Genomic DNA, 27,304 nt, shown 5'->3' on the forward strand with positions numbered 1-27,304 from the left:
CAGTCCATGCTGCATGTGTATCTTTCTATATGAGCATTTGTATTCAATATCCATTATTCATCATCATGTCACCCTGTTATGTAATCTGGAGGCCACTGTTTACGTCAACACGCACGAGAACTACAACTCCCAACGGGCTTGTGTGCGCGGCGCATTCTACGACGTCACCAGAAGACGACGCGTATCGTGCCGCTCGTCTCGTTGAGAACAGAAGAGAACAGGAGCGTCTCTTCCTCTCTCATATAGATATTATAAACCTGCCTGCGGAGGAGAGACACAGAGCAGCTGGACCGGTGATGGCCTCTCCGCTCAAAGTGTGCATAGTCGGCTCCGGAAACTGGTAAGCTGTGAGGAAGAGGAGGATGATGATGATGATGATGGTGATGATGATGCAGGACATGATGCGCTGCTGCTGCTGCTGCAACCTGTTATGATGTTGCATCTGTATGAATGTGTTGATGGTGTAGTTTAGTGCGTGGCAGGAGGACTGAGTGTGATGTAATGTTACTACCTCCAGCTGCAGCATCAGGTGAGAGGTCAGGGGTCAGTCAGCTGCCCTGCTGAGCTGCATTTCAGAGGAAGATGTTTCCAGGTTAATTAACATCAGGGGTTGTAAAGCAGCAGTGGGTAGAGATGGAGCAAATAGGATTAAGGATCTTATTTGGCTTCATTGAACTGCACTTTACTGTACACCAACTGTCCATCAGTACTACTCAGGTGTAATTCTCACTGTGCAATATCATTTTCCACTTGTGCAATTTTTTAATAGTCTGTTTATTGTGAATGCTGTATATACTGCTTCTTTTTTATACTTCCTTCTATTTAAATGGTTCATATTTTGTTACACTTTGTTTAGCTCTTTTTTACTGTGTTAGCTGATGCATCTTGTTTTTTGCACTTTCTCCTTTGCTGCTGTACACTGAACATTTCCCCACTGCAGGACTTATAAAGGAATATCTTATCTTATCTTATTTTACAGGTCCACAAATTTCATGGTAATTAATTAGGTGATAATAAGCAAGTAACCTATTTGAAGTTTATTTTGGAATTTTGCTGTCAAATAACCCCAATATTTACCTCCACATTTATACTTTATTATAGACGTTGAGCTACGGACTTGGTGAAGTAAGAGGAAGCAGACACGTGTGACTAGTTTTCAAAATAAGGTGTTAAATAAGGGAACTGTATATACAAAATCCATATATGGAAATAAGATTGATTGATATTCACCAGAAGTATAAAACATTACATGTCCCTTATAAATTAAAAAAGAAAATACCACTAATTTGTGAGGGAAATGTCTCTGAAATCTTTGTCTTTCTTTTTGGGTTACTGGAAATGACTGATATATTTGACTTCAGGACATCTCTGACTACATACATGCTGAAAATCAAACATTTTTACTGTATTCAATTAGATATTTTCCAAAGTAAAAGTCCATAGAAGTGTATGATTCAACTTTTTCCCATGGTCTAGTGTTAAAAAAGTTAACAAAAATCACAATAAATCACAATACTTGTAAAATCGCAATACTTAAAAATCATAATACATATTAAATCGGCATCCAAGTATCGTGATAGTGTCCAATCGGGAGATAGGTGTATCGTCCCAGCCCTACAATTTCGAATCTCTTGTTGATCTTAACTGCTGTCTTTGAATGTGGGGAGAACGTGTGATCTTAACGCAGAAAGGTCGGGTTCAAACGCAAGAAGTTCTTGCTGGTCACTGAGCGTCCATGCTGTCCATCACACTGTCATATGAATAATACATCTCCTGTGTAGGGAGTTTTCAAGTCTTACCAATCTGTGGTGCAGTAAGCTTTCAGTGTGAGTGAGTTGGGGTGAAAGTGAAATCAAGCTGACCTCGTGACCTCTGCTTTGGTTGCAGGGGCTCAGCCATCGCCAGGATAATTGGAAATAATGCCACGTCACTGCGTTTCGCCACCACGGTGAAGATGTGGGTGTTCGAAGAGAACATTAATGGCAGGAAGCTCACTGACATCATCAACACGGAGCATGAAAACATCAAGTACCTGCCTGGATACAAACTGCCAGAGAATGTGGTAAGAGGAAGGAGGATTGCAATCTTCTTTGAGTCATTATGAACTTCTCGTTTCTTTTGAAGCTGTGCCAGCACCCGATTGGACTGTTATCCGGCCATTAAATAGGCGTTATCTGTCACTATAAGCACCATAGATATGGGTCAATAGGGGCCTACTACATTGTAAAAGTGAAACTTAAAGGCAACACATTCTAACATGTTGTAAAAACTGAATAAAACTTCACGTTTTGAACACAAACAAAAAGGCTTCTTTAGGTTTAGGCAAGAAAACTATAACTTCTTAAGGTTTAGGCAACAAAACTACAACTTCATTATATTTAGGCAAAAAAACTACGACTTCTTTAAGTTTTTAGCAATAAAACTACAACTTCTTTAGGTTTAGGCAATAAAACTACAACTTCTTTAGGTTTAGGCAAAAATACCCACTTAGTTACCTTCAAGGAAAACCATTGTGTTTTGGGTTAAAATAACAACAAATACAAAGACAACTACACATTGTTGGTTTCACACGGGATGTAAACTCTGGTCTCCCATCCACCGTTCCCGACCTTCATCCCTTTCGGAGCTTCAGACTGCTATACGTCATAATTACTACGGTCGCTAGAGGTCGCTGTCATATTCTTTTTCGGTGATCTACCATGTGAATAGATGATAAAACCTAGTCGGTGTAGTAGGCCCCTTGTGACCCACATCTATGGGGTGACTGATAACGCCTATTTAATAGCCTGACAACTGTCTAATTGGCTAGTGCTAGGTACAGCAACACTGTGTTGGTGGCCACAAATGGCAACATTGTCAACAGGAAACAGGTCGTAACCACATTTATTATTGAATTGTTGTTGATAAAACGGTTCAATAGATCTGACTTTTTAACCAGATTAAGCCCAGTTTTTTTTTTACCCATGTTAACCTCCAAATCAGTGTTAAATGAGACCTCCCATTCAAAGCCCACCTCGTGCTTGGTTTAGATTTGTATGTGTCTTTTGTTTTATCTCACAGGTGGCCGTCCCGAAGCTCCGTGATGCTGCCGAGGGAGCTGACCTGCTGGTGTTTGTGGTCCCTCACCAGTTCATCCGGAATCTCTGTGACGAGATGGTTGGCTGTGTCTCTACCAAAGCTCGGGGAATCACACTCATAAAGGTAATAATGCTTCCTCTGTCTCATACAGCTGCTCCACGCCACACTATCTGCATTACTCGACAGCTCCACACACTGCCACAAACAGCAGAGATACAGTTAGACATATTCTATTTACAGTTATATAATGAATATGGGCTTGAAGTGCAGACTCTCCAGCCCGTTCTCATTACCGGGGCGTTAAGTACCGATGCTTTGTCACGACTGTTGGTGTTCGGTACAGCTGCACACGGCACCCTTTAGCGTCGGTATGAGACGCCCCGGGTGTTTCATTAATACAATGTAAATCCTTCCGCAGCAATAGTAAACACTATGAGAAAGGGCTGTGCTGACGTAGTTTAAAGAGCGAAAAGGCACACCAGGCAGGAGGGAAGGGAGGTGGATGGGTCCAACAAACACAAGGCTTTCATCCAGGAGGCCGCTGTTCGTGTCAGGTGTGTCTCGTTACAATCAGCTGTTCGTTCGTGTCCCGTGTTCACAACGTTCAGTGTCATTTTCACTGTACAAATGTAGTAGTTTTAAGTCCAACCAAGTAGTTCTTTCCTAAAACTAACTAACTAACCGAGCACTTTTAATCATTTACACTTTGACCTTTGTTAGATATTGCTGCTACTAATCCTTGTGATTGTCTTTTTAACACATTTGTTTTTTATGCGTGTAAATGAATTGTCTATGTGTATTTCTGTTTACACGCTTGCTTCCCTTGAATTGTCCCTTTAGGGACGAATAAAGTATTTTGAATTTAATTGAAAAACCAGCCCTACTTGGGTTACTTAAATATTTTAAAAAAATCTTTAGAAGTCCATGTTTTGGCAAAATGCTCCCGTAGATTTGACCACGAACACCTGTATGAAACATTGGTGTCTATCTCATTGCAAAACTACAAAATCCTGAAAGGACTAGAATTAGAAACAGGAAATTAATATTCACACATTCGTAAATAATTTTGCAGACATTATCTTTTCATATCGGTTTAACTATTGCACAGGTTTTCATCAGAATCGGTTGTATGGTCATGTCAGAGAGCGGACTGAGCTGGCTGTAAATCTGCTGAAATCTGCTTTTTATAGAACACATAATTCCTCTCAAACAGAACAGGCTGTCTGCTCAACTCTGGGTTTGTTTGGACTGTCATCTACATTTTTGCTGCAGCCCAGATGACACGGATGAAAGCTCAGCCAAAGACACACACACACGCACACACACACACACACTGTCCAGCTTGTTTGTGTGTAAAATGTGTGTACATGTTCTCTCCAGGTAAAAAGGCTGATTAATTATGGAGAGGGGGGGGTTATATGTTATATCATACGAGGCTTTAGGTGCTGCGGGACTGAGACAGACGCCAAGGCTGTATTTACCCTCGTTTTCCCTCAAAATAGAAAGTCAGGAATCAGGAGCAAACTAGGCCACAGCTGTTGCCTAACTGGCAGTTTTGAATGAAACTAATCCTTCACAATAAAAGCATTATTTTTTTGATAGTATTTTTTTTTTTTTTTTTTTAAGAAAAAGAACGTTATTCACAGATATTTAACATAGAGCATTTTCACTTTCTCTACTCCACCCTCCCCACTGCCTGGACAAAATAACATATGATATATCTACACAGGGAATGATGGTTCAAAACTGAGTTGTAAGATGTAAAAAAAAAAAAAAAATTAAATAAAGAAATTAATTAATTAAAAAAAATATACACAAAATGTATAAAATAAAACATACATACAGATAAATTAATTTAACTTTGAAATATAAACAAATTTGTAGTTGTTTAAGTGTATAGGCTTATTTACCACCAGTTATTAACACTACATTCCCGTGTGTAGAGCGCTCAATGAGCGGTTCCTGGGGTGGGCTAATCCTGACGAATAAAATTCACGTGCCTGCCTAATTTTGGGGAAGGGTCTTAAGCCTTTCGAAATACGACACTAAAGGGTCCCATGTTGCATGGAATTTTTGGGTTAACCCTCTGACGGAATATTTTATCTTTCCTAACTTAAGGAATAGCATCAGGTCATTCATCCAAATGGAGGCTTTAGGTGGATGTTCCGATTTCCACGAAAACAAAATCCTTCTCCGAGCAAGAAGAGTTGCAAAGGCAAACACATCTTTTATTTTATTCGTCATTAATATACCCTCCTCTGGAACTACAAAAAATCACTATTTCAGCACTGGGTTGAGAGTCTGAAATACAGAAGCCCAGAAGTTGTTCAGCTTATTACAAGACCAGAACATATGAGTGAGGTTTTGCCTTTTCTATGTGTCATAAAGGCGCCATTGTGCGTAGGATTGTTTCCGACTCGTGTGATCCAAACATTTGCAATAACTCCAGAGCGTTGTAATGTCCAAAAGTCCACCAATCAGCGACCTTCAAGTATGTGCTTGAAAAATTCCTCTTTCAACTTTATTAAACAAAAACATAATCCAAAGATGTTATCTGCTGTTGTGACAGCTGCAGTTTTTCAAGTTAGAATGCAAAAAAAATATATATATATATATATTAAAAACACTTTACGCACGGTGCGTATGGATTACGGCTGCTAGCGCCACTGTGGCATACTATATAAATCCAAGGCTTTAGAATGCGTTTGATACAGTTAACAGTAGCATTTCATGTTTTAATGTCTGCAAAAATCCGTCATTTTAGTTCCTCAAAGCGCCGATGTCTTATAGTTGTTATAAATGCAATTTATTAACACTTCCAGATCCCCTGTCTATGTGTGTGTGTGGGATGTGTTTGGTGTTTCCATATGAAGCAGAGTCTGCGTCACCGTGTCTGTGCTTCAGAGACGCATTTAGTCCAAATCAGCAGCAGAAGAGGAAGATGAGATGAAAGTGTGAAGGATGAGACGTTCTGTCTAGTGTTCTCCTCATCACCATGTTCTGCTTTAACCCACAATAGACCCGTTTTAGTCTTTTTTTAGGGAGGTACACAGGGTCTTTAGGGGGAGATAGCAGGTCAACAGTAGATGTCACATAGAAGTGGTGTACATCATCTGAAAGCTGGGAACCTGGAGATTAATTTGAGCTGCTCAGCACTGAGTGTCAAGTTGTTCTAGTCATGAATCAGAAAAAAGGTATAAATTAATTAATTAATGAATCAATAAAAATGAATTGTAAAGGTGTATAAGGGTTTAGAACATTATGATAGAAGTATATGATGGTCATCCCCATGCTATATTATGTCTCGTAAGTTGTTGCAGCAATTTTTGGGTTGATTCCATTTGTTACACAGATTTGGTGCTAAATTTAACCATTTTTTACCACTCGAGAATTTATAAAAAATGATCAATAATCCCTCTTAAATAACACATTCAGACACCAAGACCTTGAGGAACACCATAGAAAAAGCCATGCTGTGATTTGGGATCAAAAACTTTTGACATTTGGAGATTTTTTGCAAGAATTGCATTTTTCAGTAATTGGATGGCGAGCACTTCTGTTGTGTAAACTGCTCAGAAACCCCCTTATTGTCAATCTAACTAGGAAAAAGCCATCCAGCCTCTGCCGGTCGCAGCAGATGGCCGCCCACCCAGAGCCCGGTTCTGCTCCAGGTTTCTTCCCGCTAAACGGGGAGTTTTTCCTGGCCACAGCGCGCTTGGTGGATCTTGTTTTGCCTCCTAACTGTGGTGTACGGTCTAAGACCTGCTCTCTATATAAAGCGTCTCGAGATAACTTCTGTTATTATTTGACGCTATATAAAAATAAATTGAATTGAATTGAATGCTCTAAGTCTCTAGTTTGTGGCTGTAAAGTTTCATGAGGCTGTGATTATCCTAGAGGTCACCACAGGTCATTTTATACAGTGAGGTCACGTTTACAAAAAATGGTCTCACTACAATGAAATGGCTACTATGGGGACTGACATCATCACACATGAATACAGTTGGGCTCATTGGATCCACAAGAGTCTCATCTTTACAGTGATACACAATGTATGTAATTCCGTGGTTGGTACCAATGGATTCTTTAAATACCTGTGGTTATAAATGTTAAGATGTCTAAGTTTAGAATGATAGATCTGAGTCTGCGTGACATTAACACCATATTCAGGTGCCATACCCTCCGTTTTCCCACATCCACAATGTCTATCATTCTCCCCCCAGTCACCCCCACGCTCCTCACATCCGTCTGTCTCTGTGTCCGTCAGGGTATAGACGAGGGTCCCGGGGGCCTGAAGCTCATCTCTGACATCATTCGGGAGAAGATGGGGATTGACGTCAGCGTCCTCATGGGAGCAAACATCGCCAACGAAGTGGCAGCTGAGAAGTTCTGTGAAACCACCATCGGTAAGAGGGACACATGTGGCCGTGCAGTTAAATGTGAAATCATAGAACATTATGGTTATACAATAAAATAGCCTATCATATGAATTAGAGCCTGACCAATACTGATTTTTGAAGGTGAAATCATGCAGTGCCTAATATACATGTTAAATATAACGTACATAATATAAAAAAACGTGTGTGTTATACAGAAAGAGGTGATTCTGCATAATAAGATATCTTAATATATTGATAATGATATTAATAATACTTGTATGTCAGTATAATTTGAAATGCAGGACTTTTACCTGTAATGGAGTATTTTGACGTTGAGCTTTCCAGACTTTTTCTTAAGTAAAGGGTCTCAATACTCAATACTGTGTTGGAGTCGACTGTGTGTCTGGATATTAGTTTTCAACCTGGGCTGCAAAAAAGCCGACTTTCTATTTCAGGAAAGGGATTAAAAATAAATTGGAGGGTGTGTAATATTCTCTGTCTTTGAGGTCTATTTCTAAAGGAGCAGTCTCAGTGTGTTTGACGCAGAGTTCCGGGCTATGTCTTTGTTCCTCAGTATATCCGTTAATATTTCAAGACTCCGGAAAAGAAGCCGACAATATGTACTGTCTGTTTGCTGTAATCAGAGGCAGCTCATCAAAGGACTTTGCACATGAAAGGTGACAATATCCCTGTTTGGACCGCGGGAACCAACCAGGGTCTAAATTAAGTTCTGGGGACATTTTACGGTAGATTGTTAACCAACTAGCAGTGTGGGACATGATCACAATTGACATTTAAGCTATTGACTTTGACTGTAAAGGTCTTTCACTGTAGTTTCTAGCATTGTCAACATGCTTTGTTGAAGGCCTTTTCTTTCAACATGTGGATTTGAATAGTTTGATAAAATTTGACATTTAAAAGGACAACATTTGGTTGTTTGCGAGTAGAGCTGCTTTTCTGTAATTGCAATGCCAATACCTCCTTAGCAGAGTGGTAGCACTAACTGCTAACAAGGTTTTGTGATATTCAGGGTAGGCTAGCTGTGCTTGTTTGATGGCTAATTAGGGCATTCCTTTCAACAGTCCTGTCTGAGTTCAGACACTTTTTCTGAGTCAGTATGTCTTTTTTTCATTTTTCACGTGGTTTTTGCATCCTGTAAGCCAATTACTTTTGTTTTTTTTAAATATTAAGTTAAATTAACATGTAGTTCTCACACATTTTGGACAAACAGGGTGTTTCGATCTAACAGCGATCTTCATCAGGCATTATGAAGATCCGTCAGGCATTATCAAATCTTGATAATGCCTGTCGAAGATCTCTGTTAGATCGAAACGTCGTACATTAAACTTGCTGGGAGCTTTTCAATACAGTGTGCAGGGCTTCTATTTGACTCTCACACATTTTAGCCCATTAATACATTTCTAACTACTTTACTACTTTCCTAACAAACATTGTTTGCAGATGATGTGTCACTGCACTACGAGAATGCACTCTTTGTCACACGCCACTTTGCGGTAGCTTCACATCTAGTAAATGATTTCATCATTTTACGGAACTCTTTTACCCCCAAAAAAGGTGGGGGGTAATACTTTCTGAAAGTTCAGGAACTTTCAGGGTGGAGTTTGCAGGGATGACTGTCGCTGATTGGTCAAACACACACACACACACACACACACACACACACACACACACACACACAGCGCTGCTGCTTCAACTGTACCATTTCATTCATAAACAAGGAAGCACTCTAGTATGGATTTAGGACCATTTTAGGACGGGTTGAGAGCATTTCTTTTTGTTTGGTAACATTGAAAGTAAAGTTAGGCTCTGCTGTCGGCTTCCTGACCCATTCAAAAAAAGACAGAAAGAAACTGTTGGAGTGAGCTGTAGAAGAGAGAGAGACGTAGAGCGGCGGTGCTGTCAATGAGAGAAAGAATAATTATTTTTTGATTGTATCAGAGCGTTAACAATCTAAAGCACCAATAAATAACCATCAAACACTCAACAGATGATTTACTGTGGAGACAGACGCTCTTAGTTTCATTTCATTCATTACATCCAACGAGCATCAGTAAATATCGTCACAGTGAGACAAAACGGTTTTTTTCCAGCCTGTGTTTTAGATGAAACAGGCGACACACTGAACTACAGAGTGTGTTTACTGCTGTGACCTCCAGCAGCCCTCGTCTCCTGTCATGCTGCTTTTTTATATGTCAGCAGACTAATTTGCCTAATCTTCAGAGGTCTTTAGGCCGCAGAGGAAACGCAGACAACAGTGGGCTGAAGGAACCTTTTAGTTCCTTGAAAAGTAGTTCCTGGGACTAAAAGTCCCGGGAACTTTTGGTGAAAACCCAGCTAATGTAAAGATGGTCAGGTGCTTAATGGAAAACACAGTGCTCAATGGCTGTGAACATCTTAAACAATAATCTTTAATGTATATATGTGTGTGTTCAGGCAGTAGGATTCTGGAGAACGGCCTGCTGTTCAAAGAGCTGCTGCAGACTCCAAACTTCAGAATCACAGTGGTGGATGATGCCGATACAGTGGAGCTGTGTGGAGCTCTGAAGGTACACGACCACACTCACACACACTGTACACGCATGAAGCTAAGGAAACCGCTATATCTATAGTTATTGATTATTGTGTATGAGGGTTTTAAGTAGGGCTGAGAAGATACACCTATCTGTATATTGCTGAAGTATTGCGATTCGATATTAAGATTTATTGTGATTTTTGTTAACTTTTTAGACTCAAGGCACCCTGTGCCAGGCGCAGCAAAGCAGCCCCAAGACAAAACCGATCCTCCTCCATGTTTGGTGTTCTATTCTTTGAAAGCTTCATTTTTTCGTCTGCGAGCGTCGAGCTGACTTGCCAAAAAGCTCCAGTTTTGACATCTGTCCAAAGAACTTCCTCCCAGAAGGATTGTGGCTTGTCAATATGCATTTTAGCATTCCAGTCTAGCTTTTTATGTTTTTCCTTCAAAAGCATAGTCCTCCTGGGTCTTCTTCCATGGAGCCCACTTTGGCTCAAAAAGTGACGGATGGTGCGATCAGAAACTGACCTACGTTGACCTTCAGTAGGTTCAGCTTGTATCTCGTTGGCAGTTATCCTTGGTTCTTTTTCTACCATTCACACTAGCCGTGTATACATACAGCAATTATACATGACAAATAGCCTTACATTTAATCACTTTTCAGGAGGAATGAAGCATTATTTCAATGAGCTGCAAGGGTGCCAACACATTTGAGCACATCTGCATATACAATATCACCATTTTGTGAATATGCTAAGTCCACATTTGCAAACTGCTCCAAGGATTTTCATCGAGATGAAATAGTCATAAATCAATCTTTGGAACTTGATGATAGTCCACGACAGGTTTTTAGTAGGGCTGTCAATCGATTCAAATACTTAATCACGATTAATCACAAAGTAATCACACGTTTTTTTTATCTGTTCAAAATTAACCTTAAAGGGAGATTTGTCAAGTATTTAATACTCTTATCAACATGGGATTGGGCAAATATGCTGCTTTATGCAAATGTATGTATATATTTATTATTGGAAATCAATTAACAACACAAAACAATGACGGATATTGTCCAGAAACCCTCACAGGTACTGCATTTAGCATAAAACATATGCTCAAATGATAAAATGGCAAACTGCAGCCCAACAGGCAACAACAGCTGTCAGTGTGTCAGTGTGCTGACTTGACTATGACTTGCCCCAAACTGCATGTGATTATCATAAAGTGGGCATGTCTGTAAAGGGGAGACTCGTGGGTACCCATAGAACCCATTATCATTCACATAGCTGGAGGTCAGAGGTCAAGGAACCCCTTTGAAGATGGCCATGACAGTTTTTCCTAACCAAAATTTAGGTCAAGTTTGGAGCGTTATTTGATGGTTGGTACCAATGGATTCATTAGGTTTTCTAGTTTCATATGATACCAGTATCTTCACTCTAACTTTACAACTGAGCCCACTACAACCTCTAAAATATCGATTGTGTTAATGCAATGTGTGGTATTATCATGTTACCTTTGACAGCCCTAATTTTTTGCATTGTGCTTTACAGAGTATGCTATGACTGTTATAGTTATTGTGTCATTTTTGGAGACTGGTACACCAATGCTTGATGTGCTCCAGATCTACAGGTTACTTACTGTATGTGAATGTATGTGCTCTTTATGTTCGGAGCAGAACATCGTCGCAGTGGGCGCAGGCTTTTGCGACGGGTTGCGGTGCGGCGACAACACCAAGGCGGCTGTGATCCGTCTGGGGCTGATGGAGATGATCGCCTTCGCTAAACTCTTCTCCAAGAACGGCTCAGTTTCCACGGCAACCTTTCTGGAGAGCTGCGGCGTGGCCGACCTCATCACTACGTGCTACGGCGGCCGCAACCGACGAGTGGCAGAGGCCTTCACTAAAACGGGGAAGGTGGGTGCACCAACGTCACCAGTGACTGTAACACAGGACACACTGGTGGATCTCATGGACCTCCGCTCTCCCGGTTTCTCTAGTGTGACTGTTAAACAATGTCCACTTGGCGTTTATTTAAAACTTTGCAGGCGCTATTTTCAAGTTTTAAATGAAAAGAGCTACTTTCTTTCAAATAGTATGTTTTTTCCATTTCCATGAATTTGTATTGTGTGCTTGTCAGAGCATCGTGGAGCTGGAGAAGGAGATGCTGAATGGTCAGAAGCTCCAGGGTCCGGCCACCTCAGCAGAGGTCTACCACATCCTCAAGGAGAAGGGCCTGGTGGACAAGTCAGTATACGACAGTCTCTTTCTTTATCTGTCTGTCTGTCTGACGTGTCTCACTGTTGTTTTGGTATTTAAGAGGCCTCTCTGTGTATCATGTTTGACCATTACTGCAATAATGTTTAGACTTGAAGGAATAGTTTGACACTTTGGGAAATACACTTATTTGCTTTCTTTCCAACAATAAGATGTTCAGATGGATATCATAGCGGGACAGTTAAGCACAACAATCGTGCATTTTGCGATAAAAGCAACACATTTGGTTTATATGTTATGAAAAGATAGAGATATCGGGGTGCTGCAAATTTGGCCCCTGAGGGCCGTGGCAGACATTTTTCAAAATAGCCACCACCGCTTAATATTCCTAAATGTTGCAGAAAACTGATTTTTATGACTCTCATGTGATTTTTTCCTCTTTATTTTTTAAGGTTTTTAACCTTTATTTTTCTCAGGTTAAAAACTTTTAACCTGAGAAAAACCCAAATAAATGGAGCATGGCCACTCAAGTCAAACTTCACCCCCTCGCCTTCATGACAGAATGACAACCAATACAATTTTAAAATGGCAAGATTTTCGGCTTTCCATCGGTGCATTTCTCTTTTTATTAGCTGAACAATTGCCAGAGATATCGCTGGATAAAGTTCCGGACTGTCGGTAAACTCTAGTCTCAGGTCGCATGAGAACGTTTTAGTTTGGGTCATTGCTTCAGGTTCATACAACATTGTTTTAGTCTGGTCTCTAATCTGTGACCAAGCCCACTTGGTTGAACTTATAAAGAAAACTAAGATCAGTCTCCTGTTGGAATAGCTCTCAGGGTCAAAGACACACACGCTAATCCACCACAGCAATGTGCCGACTCCAATAGGATTAGAGTTTTTTGTTTTATTTATTTTTTTGATATGCAATAGCACTTTTTTGTATATTTGTGTTGTTTTTTTTTTTAAAACAATGTATATAGTTGTATAACATAGAAAACGGTTGCCGGTTTACAGCATGTCACAAGAACTGATGAGGCAGGTTACTGGGGACAAAATGTCTGCCACGGGCCAAATTTGCAGCGCCCCGATATCTATATCTTTTCATAACATATAAATCTACATCCGTACCAAATACACAATTGTTATGAATATGTCAGGTTAGCTGCCCCACTAGTCCGGGCCTTTAGAGGTGTTAGGTGTATTTAGCCAGGCTAGCTGTCATCTCTGATGATGTCACCTCTGAGAAAATGCGATGGAAGGAATTTTTTATTCTTTTTTAACATTTTATAGACAAAACAATAAGTTTATTAAACAAAAAAAATCACCAGATTTATAGATAATGAAAATAATCGTTAGGTGCTGCCCTAGTGTGGATGAATTATAGTATCATTGATAATGATGTCATCATCTTGTTGCATGTAAATTGGGCGTTGACGCAGCACATCAGTACCTCATGATGCTCCCTCTCATTCCCTCTCAGTGTCTTGTCTCAGTGAGTCTCTCCGTCCTCTCTCCAGGTTCCCTCTGTTCACGGCCGTCTATCAGATCTGTTTCGAGGGGAAGCCGGTCCGAGAGATGATTTCCTGCCTGCAGAGCCACCCGGAGCACATGTGATCACCCGGTGGGTCCGCTGAAGGGATTCACTCAACATGTTCACACCAACATCAGTTTAGCATTAGGTACTAATGCTGTCAAAAAAAACACAATGTCCTTTATCAGTTCAAGTTCAATTACAAAAAGAAATGAAAAACTGGAGTTGCCAGATTTCCAACAGTGTTTTTTATTAGCGGGCGATAGAGGAAAACGGATCTGAGTCTTAAAATGCAGAGAGAGTCAGCTCCTCCTGTTTGCTAGATCTCACCTCCTCTCCTGAAGATGAATTTCCTCTCTAATCCAAAGCATTTGCAGACCAACTACACAGCAGCTCTTGGGCCCCTTACCTTTACCCCTGAACCTTTGAAAATTATGTATATTTCCACTTCGTGACCAAATGTTTGAAATGGAACCTGTGTTTTCTTATTGTGACAGTACAGTGGTTATCTGTAGAGTGTGGCTCATCAATGTCAACAGACAGGCGCTGTCCATATCTTGAGACGACTAACAATACCAGCCATACAGGCCTGTCTGTGGACACCAGCGTGCGACTGCATCTGTATCACACTGATGCACAAGCACAACAGCAGTAGACAATGCATTGTGACTTAGGAGAAGATTTACTGTGTTTCAATATTTTTTATAACTTCACAGGGTTTGTATTGTTTTTTTATTTTCACTGCGACTCAGGTAAACATACCGTAGTGTTGAAAAGGAATAATGTCAGTCTCCGTCTTCAACATCCAGCACTGGAAATCTTTTGCCTTTTTAAATGGATTAAATCTGTATGGGCAGACGTGAGTTAATAAAACCTACAGCATGCTAATACTGCCTTTTGATAAACCAGCATTAGCTCAGTGTTATTAAATCAAATCAGTCATATCTCTGTGAGCTTTTCTCTTTAAACTGCCAAACTGTTGCCAAGTAAGATTGTATAGAGCTCTTTTTTGGTTAGGTATCCTCGTAGTCGTCTTGGGACTGTCACTGTGTGCTGGACAGTCCCAGATGCTTCCCATTGAACAGTGTAGGCCGCGTTGGGACCAGCTTGAACACTGAAGTCTTTTGTCCTGTAAAAGTGAAACATACAGTGTGTCCATTAAAGCATAAATCTCACCTTTGTGTCGCTTGTACAAAGTGTGTTTTTGAGTGCAATGTGAAAACTGGATACTGATACTGTCTTAGAAACCACTTCATTCAGCACATGATCCAAAAAGTTGTCTCTTCCTGGTTTGCTTCGAGGCTTATTGAAAGAGGCTGGGACACGGCTCTTGTGGTGTATAACACATGCACAGTGTTACTGGAGCTGCGGTCGTGCGTTACGATTTGCTCAATTTCCACAAGTGCAGACCAGATTTAACTGCGCATGTGTTGCACGCCAAAGATATGACGCGTAACCTTTCCTCTTTTCACCCTCCTTGGTTTGCTTCTGTGTTGTGCGGTGCACTGCACATGTATAAACATATATATATATATATATATATATATACACACACAACATATATTTATTATTTTTTACCCCTATCAGCAGCATTAACCCCGTAATTTTATTATATCTTCAACTGTGCAATAATGACTTCACAGTATGATAGTTTAGTGCAATAATTCAGATATGCAATAATCTGGTTTACTGTGGGATTAACACTGCATTTATTTATACAGCACATTTAAACTAATATTCTTATTTATTTATATTACTACACATCTGGGGGCAAAGGAGGACGGTCTGCAGGACAGATAATAATGCACACAGTGCACTTTCATAGACTAAGCTACTGGAGTTACCCTGCACTATACTCAATTTTTAACAGTCTCTTCTGCACTATATTCACTTTTGATTCACAGTCGTGTATCACAGCTGTTACCCTGCACTGTATTCAGTTTTAACAGTTTTCATCTTCTATTTTTATATCTGGTATATTTTTTTTTGTACTTTGTACTTTGCACTACTAACTTTTTTACTGCCTTTTTACTAACAGGTTTTGCACTATGGAACTGTGATGCTGGAAACTTGAATTTCCCTAGGGGTCAATAAAGTTTCTATCTATCTATCTATCTATCTATCTATCTATCTATCTATCTATCTATCTATCTATCTATCTATCTATCTATCTATCTATCTATCTATCTATCTATCTATCTATCTATCCTACACTACATACTCAGTATTATTATTAGCACTGCTGTTATGCATGTTTTATATATACATATATTATTATTATTATTATTATTATTATTATTATTATTATTATTATTATTATTATGATATAGTCACTGACCTGCAGCGGTCCTCCAGTCCCGCTGGTGGCGGAATAGTGCGGCTACTTTGTCAGAAGAAGAAGAAGAAGAACGGAACCGGAACCGGAAATAGAAGCACTAAAGCCCCCATGGCTAAAGCTAAAGCTAGTGGCCCCACGGTGAGAGTGACCTTACTGTTTATTGTTAGTGGCCAGTTTAACAACACACTTACTTGTATCTTGCCGGTATTACGAGCTCTTGATAGTCGGACAGTGAAAGCTGACGGCCGTAGTCCCAACACTGATAACATGCTGATATACCAGCTAGAGCAGCTAACCGGATGTTAGCATGGTGTGCTGCTGTCATTGAGTAGAAGTCAAACAACAACAACAACCAGCTGAGGTACAACAACCTCTCTGTTTACCTCTCTGTGTTCCCGCTACTTTAGTCTAGTCAGACTAAACTAACTCTGGTTATTTTGCTTTAATCTGATATTTATTGGGATTAGCTGATCTTCCTTTAGAGATAAATGCAACTGCTAAGTTAATAATAGCAAGTCAGCTAAAGCAGCAGCTAAATCACAAAGTAGACTAAACTACTTGTTCCTTGGATATTTAGTTTTGAAGGTGTATTTATCTGTTGCTGTTATTGAAGTCCATAATAGATAAACGTTCAAGTTGATTAGTTGAGTTGGTAATTTCCTCCTGTTTGTCTGAAAGCCTTCATCTAAGTTACTCTGAATGAATGGATACTGCTGTGTTGTGCTGTGCTTTGCTGTGCGAGTAAAATCATGTACTTTGACATCAGGACTGCTGATGGACTGCCTACAGAGGCCATGCTTTAATGCTCTCCCGTTGGCAAGCAGCATCAGCAATGTCTGTCAACTGCCTCCTGAGATACACCATCAGGTAACACTGCTTTGACCTGTTGTATGATTGGTAGGACTCTGTGGTGCATGGTGGTTGTAGATGTGTCAGCTTCAGCTCTAAGCTCACCTCGAGGTGATGATGCTGGATGAAAAGCCATCGATGTCTGTACCAAATTTCATGGCAATCCATCTAATATTGGTGGTAGAGAGTTGGTTAGACATACTAAGTGTGTCCCTTTTTCTAGTTCTTTGATTAAATAGCCACTCAGAAGACTCAATGACATAATGTCACATATCAATTAAAATATTTAGTCACGATTAATTGCAAATTAATCACCTTGTAATTCACCTTGTAATTTACCTTAAAGGGAGATTTGTCAAGTATTTAATACTCTTATCAACATGGGGGTGGGTAAATATGCTGCTTTATGCAAATGTATGTATATATTTATTATTGGAAATCAATTAACAACACAAAACAATGACGGATATTGTCCAGAAACCCTCACAGGTACTGCATTTAGCATAAAAATATGCTCAAATCATAACATGGCAAACTGCAGCCCAACAGGCAACAACAGCTGTCAGTGTGTCAGTGTGCTGACTTGACTATGACTTGCCTCAAACTGCATGTGATTATCATAAAGTGGGCATGTCTGTAAAGGGGAGACTCGTGGGTACCCATAGAACCCATTTTCATTCACATATCTTGAGGTCAGAGGTCAAGGGACCCCTTTGAAAATGGCCATGACAGTTTTTCCTCGCCAAAATTTAGCATCAGTTTGGAGCGTTATTTAGCCTCCTTCACGACAAGCTATAATGACATGGTTGGTACCAATGGATTCTTTAGGTTTTCTAGTTTCATATGATACCAGCATCTGTACTGGTAATTTGCTTTAACACGTTATTATCGTGTTAACTTTGACAGCAATAAAAAAACACATTTAAATGATCACACATCGGGCTCACAATTTGCAATTAGCATTTGCAGGTTTTATAAAGTAAACAATTGGCTGAAAGACAAGTGATAGATTGATCAACAATAAAAATAATCATTCTTTAGAGAACTATATGAACACTAAATGTGACAATACCACCATCACTGGCTATAGTTTATACCACTAATACTTCATCTCTGTCTTCTGTTTTTCTCTACAGGCTGGACAGGAGACATGTGGCCACACATTTAGCCCAGCGGAGAGCTCTGTCAGGGGCCGATGCTGTCAATGCACTCAGACCGTTTTATTTTGCAGTCCACCCTGACTTCTTTGGGCAATATCCCAGGGAACGGGTAGGTCTCTTATATATCAGGAATTGTTTAGAATCCAAATAAATATGTATGTTGAAAATACAACCAATGTGAATTGATTGAGCAGAGACAGTTAACCCCCTGAGACCCACAATAGACCCATTTTTGTCTTTTTTAGGGGGGTACAGGGGGTCTTTAGGGGGAGATAGCAGGTCAACAGTAGATGTCACATATAATAATCTGAAAGCTGGGAACCTGAAGATTAATTTTAGATGCAGCTCAGCACTGTATGTCACAATGTTCTAGTCATAAATCTGTAATAAACATGAATGAATTATTTAAAATATATTGCAAAAGTGTAGTGGGGTTTAGAACATGATGATAGAAGTATATGATGATCATCCCCATGCTCTATTATGTCTCATAAGTTGTTGCAGCAATTTTTGGGTTGATACCATTTGTTACACAAATTTGGTGCTAAATTTAACCATTTTTTTCTCTGTAAAATTGATAAAAATGATCAATAATCCCTCTAAAATACCACATTAAGACACCAAGCCCTTGAGGAACACCATAGAAAAAAAGCCATGCTGTGATTTGGGATCAAAAACGTTTGACATTTGGAGATTTCTGCAAGAATTTCATTTTTCAGCGATTGGATGGCGAGCACTTCTGTTGTGTAAACTGCTCAGAAACCCCCTTATTGTCAATCTAGCTAGGAAAGCCATCCATCCTCTGAATGCTCTAGGTCTCTAGTTTCTGGCTGAAAAGTTTCATGAGGCTGTGATTATCCTAGAGGTCACCACAGGTCATTTTATACAGTGAGGTCAAGTTTAAAAAAATGGTCTCACTACAATGAAATGGCTTCTATGGGGACTCACATCATCACACATGAATACAGTTGGGCTCATTGGATCCACAAGAGTCTCAGCTTTACAGTGATACCCAATCTATGCGATTCAAGACTGTTAAGTGACCCCAGTATGCAGAAATATTCGCAACACATCAACTTAGAATAGGAATAACACGTTTATACTGCAGAAAACTGCATGTGGTTATCATAAAGTGGGCATGTCTGTAAAGGGGAGACTCGTGGGTACCCATAAAACCCATCTTCACTCTAGCTTTAAAATTGAACCTGCTAGAGCCTCTGAAAGACAGTCTCTTAGAGGGATAACTTATTGGTATACTAATAATTATCACCATGCAAAGAGTTTGTGGAAAAGGAGGCTTCACCACACTGTATAACATTTAATGTTATGTTTCACAGGAAGTGAATGAGAATTCATTAAAGAGGCTGAATGGCTACCTGGACAACCTACAGAAGCCCGGCTCACGCTCAGTTCAGCCAATGAAGCTCACCTTTTATGTCAGGGACACAAAGGACAACAGCAATGATGTGCAGCCAGACCTCCTCGCCTTGGGTACAGTTTCCGTTAATATTGCTCATAATATTCGTGAGTTCTGTCTTTGACAAATCTAAAAGCTCCCGCCTGGTTCTCAGGGTTCCGGTCAGTGAGCTTCACCCTGCACACAAACGATGTCTTGAGCACAGTGACGAACGTCTTGAAGTCCTGTAGCCTGCCCATGGAACACATGAAGGGACCGAAAGCAAGTGCAGGGGCATCTAAGAGTCCACCTGAGGCGGGGCTGCCTTTCTACAGACCTATCAGATGGGACAAGAGCTACTACAGCTTCACTGGATTCAGAGACCCTGAGGAGGAGCTGCAGCAGGCCAGGAGAGTGGAGCCTAGACTCATGTTAGTAACACTGGACCTCAACTCTGTATCTCAACTCAATGAAATCACACAATTGAATGCAAAAGCAAAATGATAATCTAAGGCATAAAATAGTGCAGTTAGAATATAAACATGAGTAAATATAAAATAGTAATGTAAATGTGTAATTTTGTTGAAGACAGTATTTCAAATGGGAAAACTGAATGTAAACAGGAATGTAGTATGTAGTAATGAGAAGTACCAAAAATATACACCAATCCGCCATAACACTAAGACCACTGACAGGTGAAGTGAATAACATTGATTATCTGGTTACAATGGCACCTGGCAGTGGGGGGGATATATTAGACAGCAAGTGAACATTTTGAACTTTGAACTTTGTGTTGGAAGCAGAAAAAATGGGCCAGTGTAATATAAGGATGTGAGCGACTTTGACAAGGGCTAAATTGTGATGGCTAGACGACTGACGACTGACTCTTCTTGTTGTCAGGAGGTCAGAATGATGTTTTCTAGCATGTGTGTGGAACGTGTCTGCGTACTATGCAGACCCCCGATTGTAGTATTGTATAGAAGCCTGATCAAACCTTACCTGGGTCTGTCAGCTGTTTGTTGCTGAGCAGATGGTGCACAGTGGGTTTGTAGAGCTTTTTCACTAAAAACAGCTGCCTGCTGCAGCTGGAAACCAACTTCATGAGAGCTACTGAGCAAAAACCATAAAGTTGTGGGCCGTAAAACCAAAAGAATGAATGAACTGCATAGTCGTGGATCATTCGGTGTGGGTTTTGTCACCACAAAACATATTTATTCTAGTAGTGTTCTATAATTCTTTCTTTTCTTTGTCAGCTTGTGGCTGAGAAACAACGAGACCGAGGCAACGAAGAAGCACAGTGCTAGTCTTCCTCGGAGAGAAGAGCTGGACAGACTGAAGAAGGAACTGTGTCACAAATTTGATCTCGCTGATATCAGGTACGCTCCACTCTACTGTTTACCCTAACACTTAGTAAGTGCTGTGGGAGCTGCTGTAATCTGTTTGACCACGTCCACTCGTCCGTCTGAACAATCTGATCAGCCGTGTTCTTGGCAAAATTTTCATCCACTTACCAGGTCCAATGTGCCGGCTCTTTGGTTCTCAGTGGAGAGAACAACTACTGTACTAGGGCTGTACCAAATAGTTTGAAGCTTCATTCATAACATTGACAATGGAATTAAATTAAATCCACATTCGAATGCTGCGCAGCTTTTTTTGCATGTCTATTCATTGTGTTTAAAGATGGTATTTCTGCACAGTTGCAGATAAAGATCATGCTACACTAATATTATTACTATTATACTATCTGTAGACTTACATTATATTCCAGTGGTGGCTGCGTAGGATTGTTTTCGAGTTGTGTGATCCAAACATTTCCAATAACTCCAGAGCTTCGTTAAATCCAAAAGTCAAAATTGATTGAAAAAAGATGGATGTATTCATTTCCAAAATTCACAACATGTTTTTATCTCACAAAATATTCAGTTTCAATCCATATTTGTTGGCGTTTAGCCTTTCAAAAACAACATTTTCTTATACTAGCCGCACCCAAAGGGAGGCACACACTGACAAGTTATATTCATTAAAGAAAGTTGATTTAATAAAAAAAAAGACTAACTCGTTTAATCCAAAGAATCATTTTATTCAAATGAGGATTTCTTTTTCTTCTTTTTAGGGTGATGATGTCATAAAATATGTCGACAGACATTCAAAGCTTCATATAAAAAAAAACAATAGAAGCTTTTGAGTGTAAAAAAAAAAAAAAAAAGGCATTCGGTAGCCTACAGCAGATTAAAATACAACACAACTTTTGGAAATTCACAATATGTTTTTATCTCACAAAATATTCTGATTCAATTTGTTGGCGTTTAGCCTTTCAAAAACTACATTTTCACTGCGATCAAAAACTGTTTGCTGCTGCACATACAGTAAATAGAGGCACATACTTGCGAGTTATATTCATCAAAGAAAGTGGATTTAAAAAAAAAAAAAAAGACTAAGTTATATAATCTGATTAATCACTTTATTCAAATTAATGATTTTGTTTGAGGATTTTTGTGTGTGATGACGTCATAAAATATGATGACAGACATTCATTTGAAAACCTCAATAGAAGCTTTGAATGCATTCGTTACGGCCCTAATAACTACATATATCAACCTGGTTTGGGTTTGGGAATAAGCAGTCAGAAGTTAGCCCTGAAGCTTGTTCCTCTACATTGTGAGTCACTGCAGAACTGTGCATGAACTAGTAAGAAGCTGTGTACATATTATTGTGACGATGACGTCAGTTGTGTGGTGCAGGTGGCAGCGCAGCTGGGGAGTGGCCCACAGGTGCTCTCAGCTTCAGAGTCTGAGCCGACTGTCTCAGCAGAACCCCGAGGCCCTGATCAACCTGCAAGGTAAAGAGGCTCACTGCACTCCCAGTAATGCCAGTCTCTAAACTCTGTCTGATCATAGCATGTGATGTAGAGTTCTCCCAGGGACCTCAGGTCCTAGTTAAACCAGGTGTGTTCTGTAGATCTGTGAAGGTGTGGTCACACGGGCACTAGTCTAGATGATAATTCATTACCTCTCTTTGAAGGCCATACAACTGTACGACTTATGTCAGACAGGCAGACCCGAGCGCTTGTCTGCCTCGCAGCATGGAAACGGCTTCTGTGCTCTACTGTATTCTGTCGGTACAACTGTACTTTATTAAATGATATCTTATCTATTGGCTACATAATCTACAGACTATCAGACGAGGCACGCAAAGTGCATTATTATCATACTGTCGGAGAAGTGTCGGTGTTTTTTGTTCCGGTGCTTTGCATGGACACCCGCCAGCTTGCGCTCTCTCATCCCCGGCTCTCTGAAGCTCTGTATGCCGCTGTTGCCTGGCAAAGGTGGCGTTGTCGGCAGCACGGAGGTCCCCGGGGACCGCCAGTACAATAACCGTATATTTTGATGTTAATAAAATGTACCCGAATTCATGAATATGTAGGATATTACTGCTGACATTCCTGTAATATTACGTTGCAACATCTGCTGTATTAACCGTGTGTTTACTACATGTTTATTTGCATAGAGAGCGGGGAAGTGAGATCTGATCACAAGTGGTCACTCAGGACGCATGTGGAGACACATTCTAATGCCAGGTGTGAACAGACTTACTTAAAGCTGTACTCTTGTGTTCGGATCACTCAGGACGCATGTTAATACCAGGTGTGAACAGGGCCAGAGAGAGGAACAGGTTAATGATGTGTACAGGTAACAGTAAAATCTGTGTAGGTAGCGTCATGAGTCATGGACTGCTTTCTATAACTGTTTTCACTTATTTAGCTCTGCTGCCCAAAACCAACAAAACAGACGTGTATAGACGTGTAGAATTGGTGAACTCACCTTTAATCCGCTCCTCCGTCTTTCCTCCAGGACACACCGTTGTGTTTGCCGACCAGTCAGGAATGAACGCCTCCGGACACATCATGCTGGGAACCATGGACGTTCATCATCAGTGGACCAAAGTAATGCAGCTACTGCAGTGCTTCTGCTGTTCTCTCTGTGTTCCTCTTTGTTTTCTGACCCTCTGTGTGTCTCTTAGCTGTTCGAGCAGCTGCCCAGCTATCGCAGCCTGCAGCAGCAGACAGACTGGCTGAAGGAGAGGATCAGCCTCCTCCTGGGTGGGACTCAAGTGGTCCACGTGGAGAGGCTGAGACCAGTCCAGCCCATCGCCGAACACTACAGCACCCTCAGCATCTTCCACAAGAGCCTGATGTCCCGACGCCTTCGCCTGCACCCCAGGAGCCTGCAGGGGCTCACCATGTTGTTGGAGAAGTACGCTGTCGCATTACCGTCACACACATGACACACTGCTGTGTACTTTCATTAAGTAAGACATTGTTGTTTGTGTCAATCACAGCGACCGCTCTAACCCCAGTCTTCATGAGATGGGGCACTTCATTATCCCCACCAACTGTGACCCTCCCAAGCTGCAGGTCTTCCTCCAGAGCCAAGCCCCCGAGGCCAGACAGCGCACCCAACGCAAAGACCAGTGAGTCACACATGCCACTTTATTCTAGGGCCGATGATTCCAGTCATTAGCTGAGATGAGTCATCGCATATTGTTTTTTAAATTACTGCACTGTTTTAGCTGTATAGAAGAAATATAAAAGTCCATCACTCTGTTTTCCTGTAAAACTAATTAAAACTATCTCCTTCAACATTTTTCCATCAATTGACACCAAACTTGCATCTTCAGACTGTGATCCACAAACCATCCACACAGATTTTTGAATTATCAAAAATTCAGCCCGCAGTGCATCCAAACATTACAGTACTGTACACAGCTTCGCAAATTCTTGCTAAATAAAGCTCCAATGTTCATGAAAATAAAAAACGAAATTTTGAGGTCATGGTAGATGTAGGGGGATACATTTCAGAATTGTATCTCAAAAACTGTATTTTTGACAGTATTTTGAATTACATCCTCATCTGAGACACACTGCAGTCAATGGAAATCAAGCATTTTCAAACATTTGTTTGTCACATGTGGAGAAATCAGTCTTTATTCAAATAAATTACAGACATCTCTGTGTTGTTTAAATGAAGTACGCAAATTCTCAGAATTGTCTCAAAAACGGAATGTTTGATACTACTTTGAAATCTCCCTTTATGTGCAACACTGGCGGTTATCTCAGTCATAGTGTGAACTGGTAGTTTACTGAGAGCAGTAAGCTCACCAAGATACTGACTTGTCCTTGGAGTCTGAGGTTGTGAGTTCGAGACCCGATCGAGTCAGAGTGAACATGCTAACGCCTTAAAGGATTAATGATGATGGACTCTCCTGTACTTCTCATTAGTCTACATCCTCTTCCTTTTTAAATCTTCCTTCTCTTCTTCCTTCTTCTTATTCTTCCTCCTCAAAATGCCCGGCCCCGACCCACAGCTGCAGAGCAGCTATAATTTTTAATATTTCTTTTAACCGTGTAACTGATAGCATTAATCGGTAAAAATTCTTAATGTCGGTTAACAGTTAAACGGTTGATTAACACACCTAGTAGCTAAGAATGTTGCCTATTGCCTAATACACCACCTCATGCTAGTTCTTCAGTTTGTTACTGAATCCTACTTCTTTGTGTGTGTCCAGGCTGCAGGCAGAAGAGGAGGCTGTGGTGAAGCTGTGTCTCCAGAGTCTGTCTCTGAGGAGTCTGTCCAAGGAGCCCAGCGTCAGCTCCAGCCAGATGATCCTGTGCTGTAAACGGCTGGTGGAGCAGCGCTCCCCCCTCATGCAGGGCCTCCACGTCTGTGTTTCTCACTTCTACTCGGTCATGCAAGACGGCGACCTGTGTGTCCCCTGGGACTGGAAGAGCTGAGCTGGAGGGACACGGTCAGGCCAAGTGTTGGAAAGAAGTATTTTTTTAGCAGTTTAATGTTGGGACAATTTGAACAGGGTCCTTTGTCAGATGTCAGGCGGTCACAACAGATTTCAAATCTGTTCACTCTCAAGGGAAACCTTTGGAGAAAAGAATCAGGTGTAGTGGTTCATTCAAGCTGACCAATAAGAAGCACTTTATCCACTTGCTGGAAAAGCCAAATAGGATTTGATTGACAGTGGAGGACAGTGGGTCCATCCTGGAGGCGAGGACTCTCCAGTGGTCGCAAAATGATTTACAAGAAAAGAAGAAGAAGAGAAACATTTCTGCAGCATAAACTTCTGTTTTGTTCTCAGATTTTTCTTTGCTTTTCTTCTAAAATACTGGAGAATTTGACCTCTTCAGGGATCAAAATTGAAAGGCTGAGAACCAAATAGTGTTGGGTTGAACTGTGATAAGGGATGTGGGTTGAAATTGAAAAGTTTGGGAACCACTGGCAGAGGTGCAATATGACTGAAGCCTTTTTTTTAAGACCGGGTTTGAGGTCTTGACATGCAAAGTTTGACAAAGTGAGTATTTTTTGTTGTTGTGTGGAGTGCACTGAGAAATAAGTAATGGTTCTGTTAAAGGCACAATCTGTGCCCTAAATGTAAACTAAAATAGTCACGAAACAACCAAAATCCAATACAGAGGGTTAGAACTTGTTATCACTCTGACAGACTGACACCATCGTTGTACTCTGGCCAGGCCTTAAAAGCATTCACTCAATATCTCATATCTCATATCTCATATCTCAGTGACAGACACGGTCATACTACCAGACAGGTAACACAAGATCATGTTGTAGTTCCTGCACCTAGAATGGTTTTGTACAGAGCTGCCACTCAATGGAATATATACTTCCATGCTCCTTAAAACAATCGACTAGCAAAGCTTGTTTTAAAAAAAAAAAAAAGCCTAAAAAACTTTATTCTTCTACGATAAGCCATGTAATTGTTTTTGTTTGCTTAAGAATGACCGGTCTACTGCCACCGTCTGCTGTACGGCCACTATGCCTTTGGGTCTTGTTGTTGTCTGGGTGAGAGATGTGGGACCATGGTTGCGTCCATACTAACATGCTATTTAGTACACTAAAACAGTTTGTGATGTCCAAAACCTTGCCTACTATTTCAGGTGAAATACTACAGTATGCAATGCCGGACACGACAGCGTCATAAATATCCCACAATGCAACACGGTAGTGACGACAACGTTCATAGCGGACGTTGACGGACAGCTCTGCAACATCACTAACGCTTCAATTTAACTGTAAGTATAAGATTTCACTTTGCTAAAGAGTCTCCTGACCGTATGCTCGCTAAAGTTACGCCGTGCTCACAGACAAACGGTTTGCTGTTAATAATCGGTTAACAAGGATCAACTATCGGTTAAAAAAAACAAATAATTCAAAATTAGTATCCTTAGTTGTGTGAAGAATGAAAAACTTGTGAGAGAAGTTCAAACCCAACTTACTTTCACACCAGACCAATCACGCCATGACATGTGACCCTGTTACATGATCCAACAAGCACTTTGTTTGAAGCACACTGATGCCCTTATATTATCAATATTGCTGCTGTTGTAGTATCAAATGCTGATTTTTCAGCTAGAGGTCAAACTGAAATTATATACACGTGAATATAACTAATTTATGTGATCATAAAACAGAACTGTGGGAAGACTCATCACTTCACCAGACAATCCAAGAACATGAACAAAGACTGTTGTGTTACAGCACCTTTTAGTGTCGTATGTACGTTAGAGGTGTATAGAGGAGAAAGGACTAACCAGGACTGTGTGATCCAGCATGTGGACTAAGACGTGATGATGAGTTGCTTCACTGGATGAAGCTGTCTTGGAAATATTGGACATTTCAGATGCTGCTGTATTGTCTGAGTCCAGAGTTCTCAAATAAAAAATGCTCATTTCAGACTGGATTCTTTATTATGACCTCTATTAATGTGAGGAAGCACTGGACTGTGGATGGATGGTTAATTAA

At 40.5% G+C, this 27,304-nt stretch overlaps 2 protein-coding genes and 1 long non-coding RNA gene across 3 annotated transcripts; 2 read left to right on the top strand and 1 right to left on the bottom strand.

Moving 5' to 3' along the window:
- Nucleotides 1-143: 143 nt before the first annotated feature.
- On the top strand, nucleotides 144-14,913 carry gpd1l (glycerol-3-phosphate dehydrogenase 1 like). Its single transcript, XM_037783712.1, has 8 exons — nucleotides 144-340; nucleotides 1,888-2,062; nucleotides 3,061-3,201; nucleotides 7,346-7,484; nucleotides 9,912-10,024; nucleotides 11,663-11,899; nucleotides 12,123-12,229; nucleotides 13,719-14,913. Exons 1-8 carry the CDS (start codon nucleotides 297-299, stop codon nucleotides 13,813-13,815), a joined length of 1,053 nt encoding a protein of 350 aa, XP_037639640.1. The 5' UTR covers nucleotides 144-296; the 3' UTR covers nucleotides 13,816-14,913.
- LOC119496435 lies at nucleotides 12,238-16,714 on the bottom strand. Its single transcript, XR_005208703.1, has 3 exons — nucleotides 16,700-16,714; nucleotides 15,601-15,605; nucleotides 12,238-12,635 (listed from the first exon to the last, which is right to left on the bottom strand). It is a non-coding gene; the product is annotated as an uncharacterized LOC119496435 (long non-coding RNA).
- tcaim (T cell activation inhibitor, mitochondrial) lies at nucleotides 16,142-27,235 on the top strand. The gene is made up of 11 exons (XM_037783617.1): nucleotides 16,142-16,431; nucleotides 16,837-16,937; nucleotides 18,056-18,188; nucleotides 19,417-19,570; nucleotides 19,651-19,906; nucleotides 20,729-20,851; nucleotides 22,217-22,314; nucleotides 23,327-23,418; nucleotides 23,496-23,728; nucleotides 23,814-23,945; nucleotides 25,041-27,235. Exons 2-11 carry the CDS (start codon nucleotides 16,873-16,875, stop codon nucleotides 25,264-25,266), a joined length of 1,512 nt encoding a protein of 503 aa, XP_037639545.1. The 5' UTR covers nucleotides 16,142-16,431; nucleotides 16,837-16,872; the 3' UTR covers nucleotides 25,267-27,235.
- The last annotated feature ends 69 nt before the right edge of the window (nucleotides 27,236-27,304 follow it).

The sequence above is a fragment of the Sebastes umbrosus genome, chromosome 11, assembly GCF_015220745.1.
Source record: "Sebastes umbrosus isolate fSebUmb1 chromosome 11, fSebUmb1.pri, whole genome shotgun sequence".
In the NCBI taxonomy this organism is placed as follows: Eukaryota; Metazoa; Chordata; class Actinopteri; order Perciformes; family Sebastidae; genus Sebastes; species Sebastes umbrosus.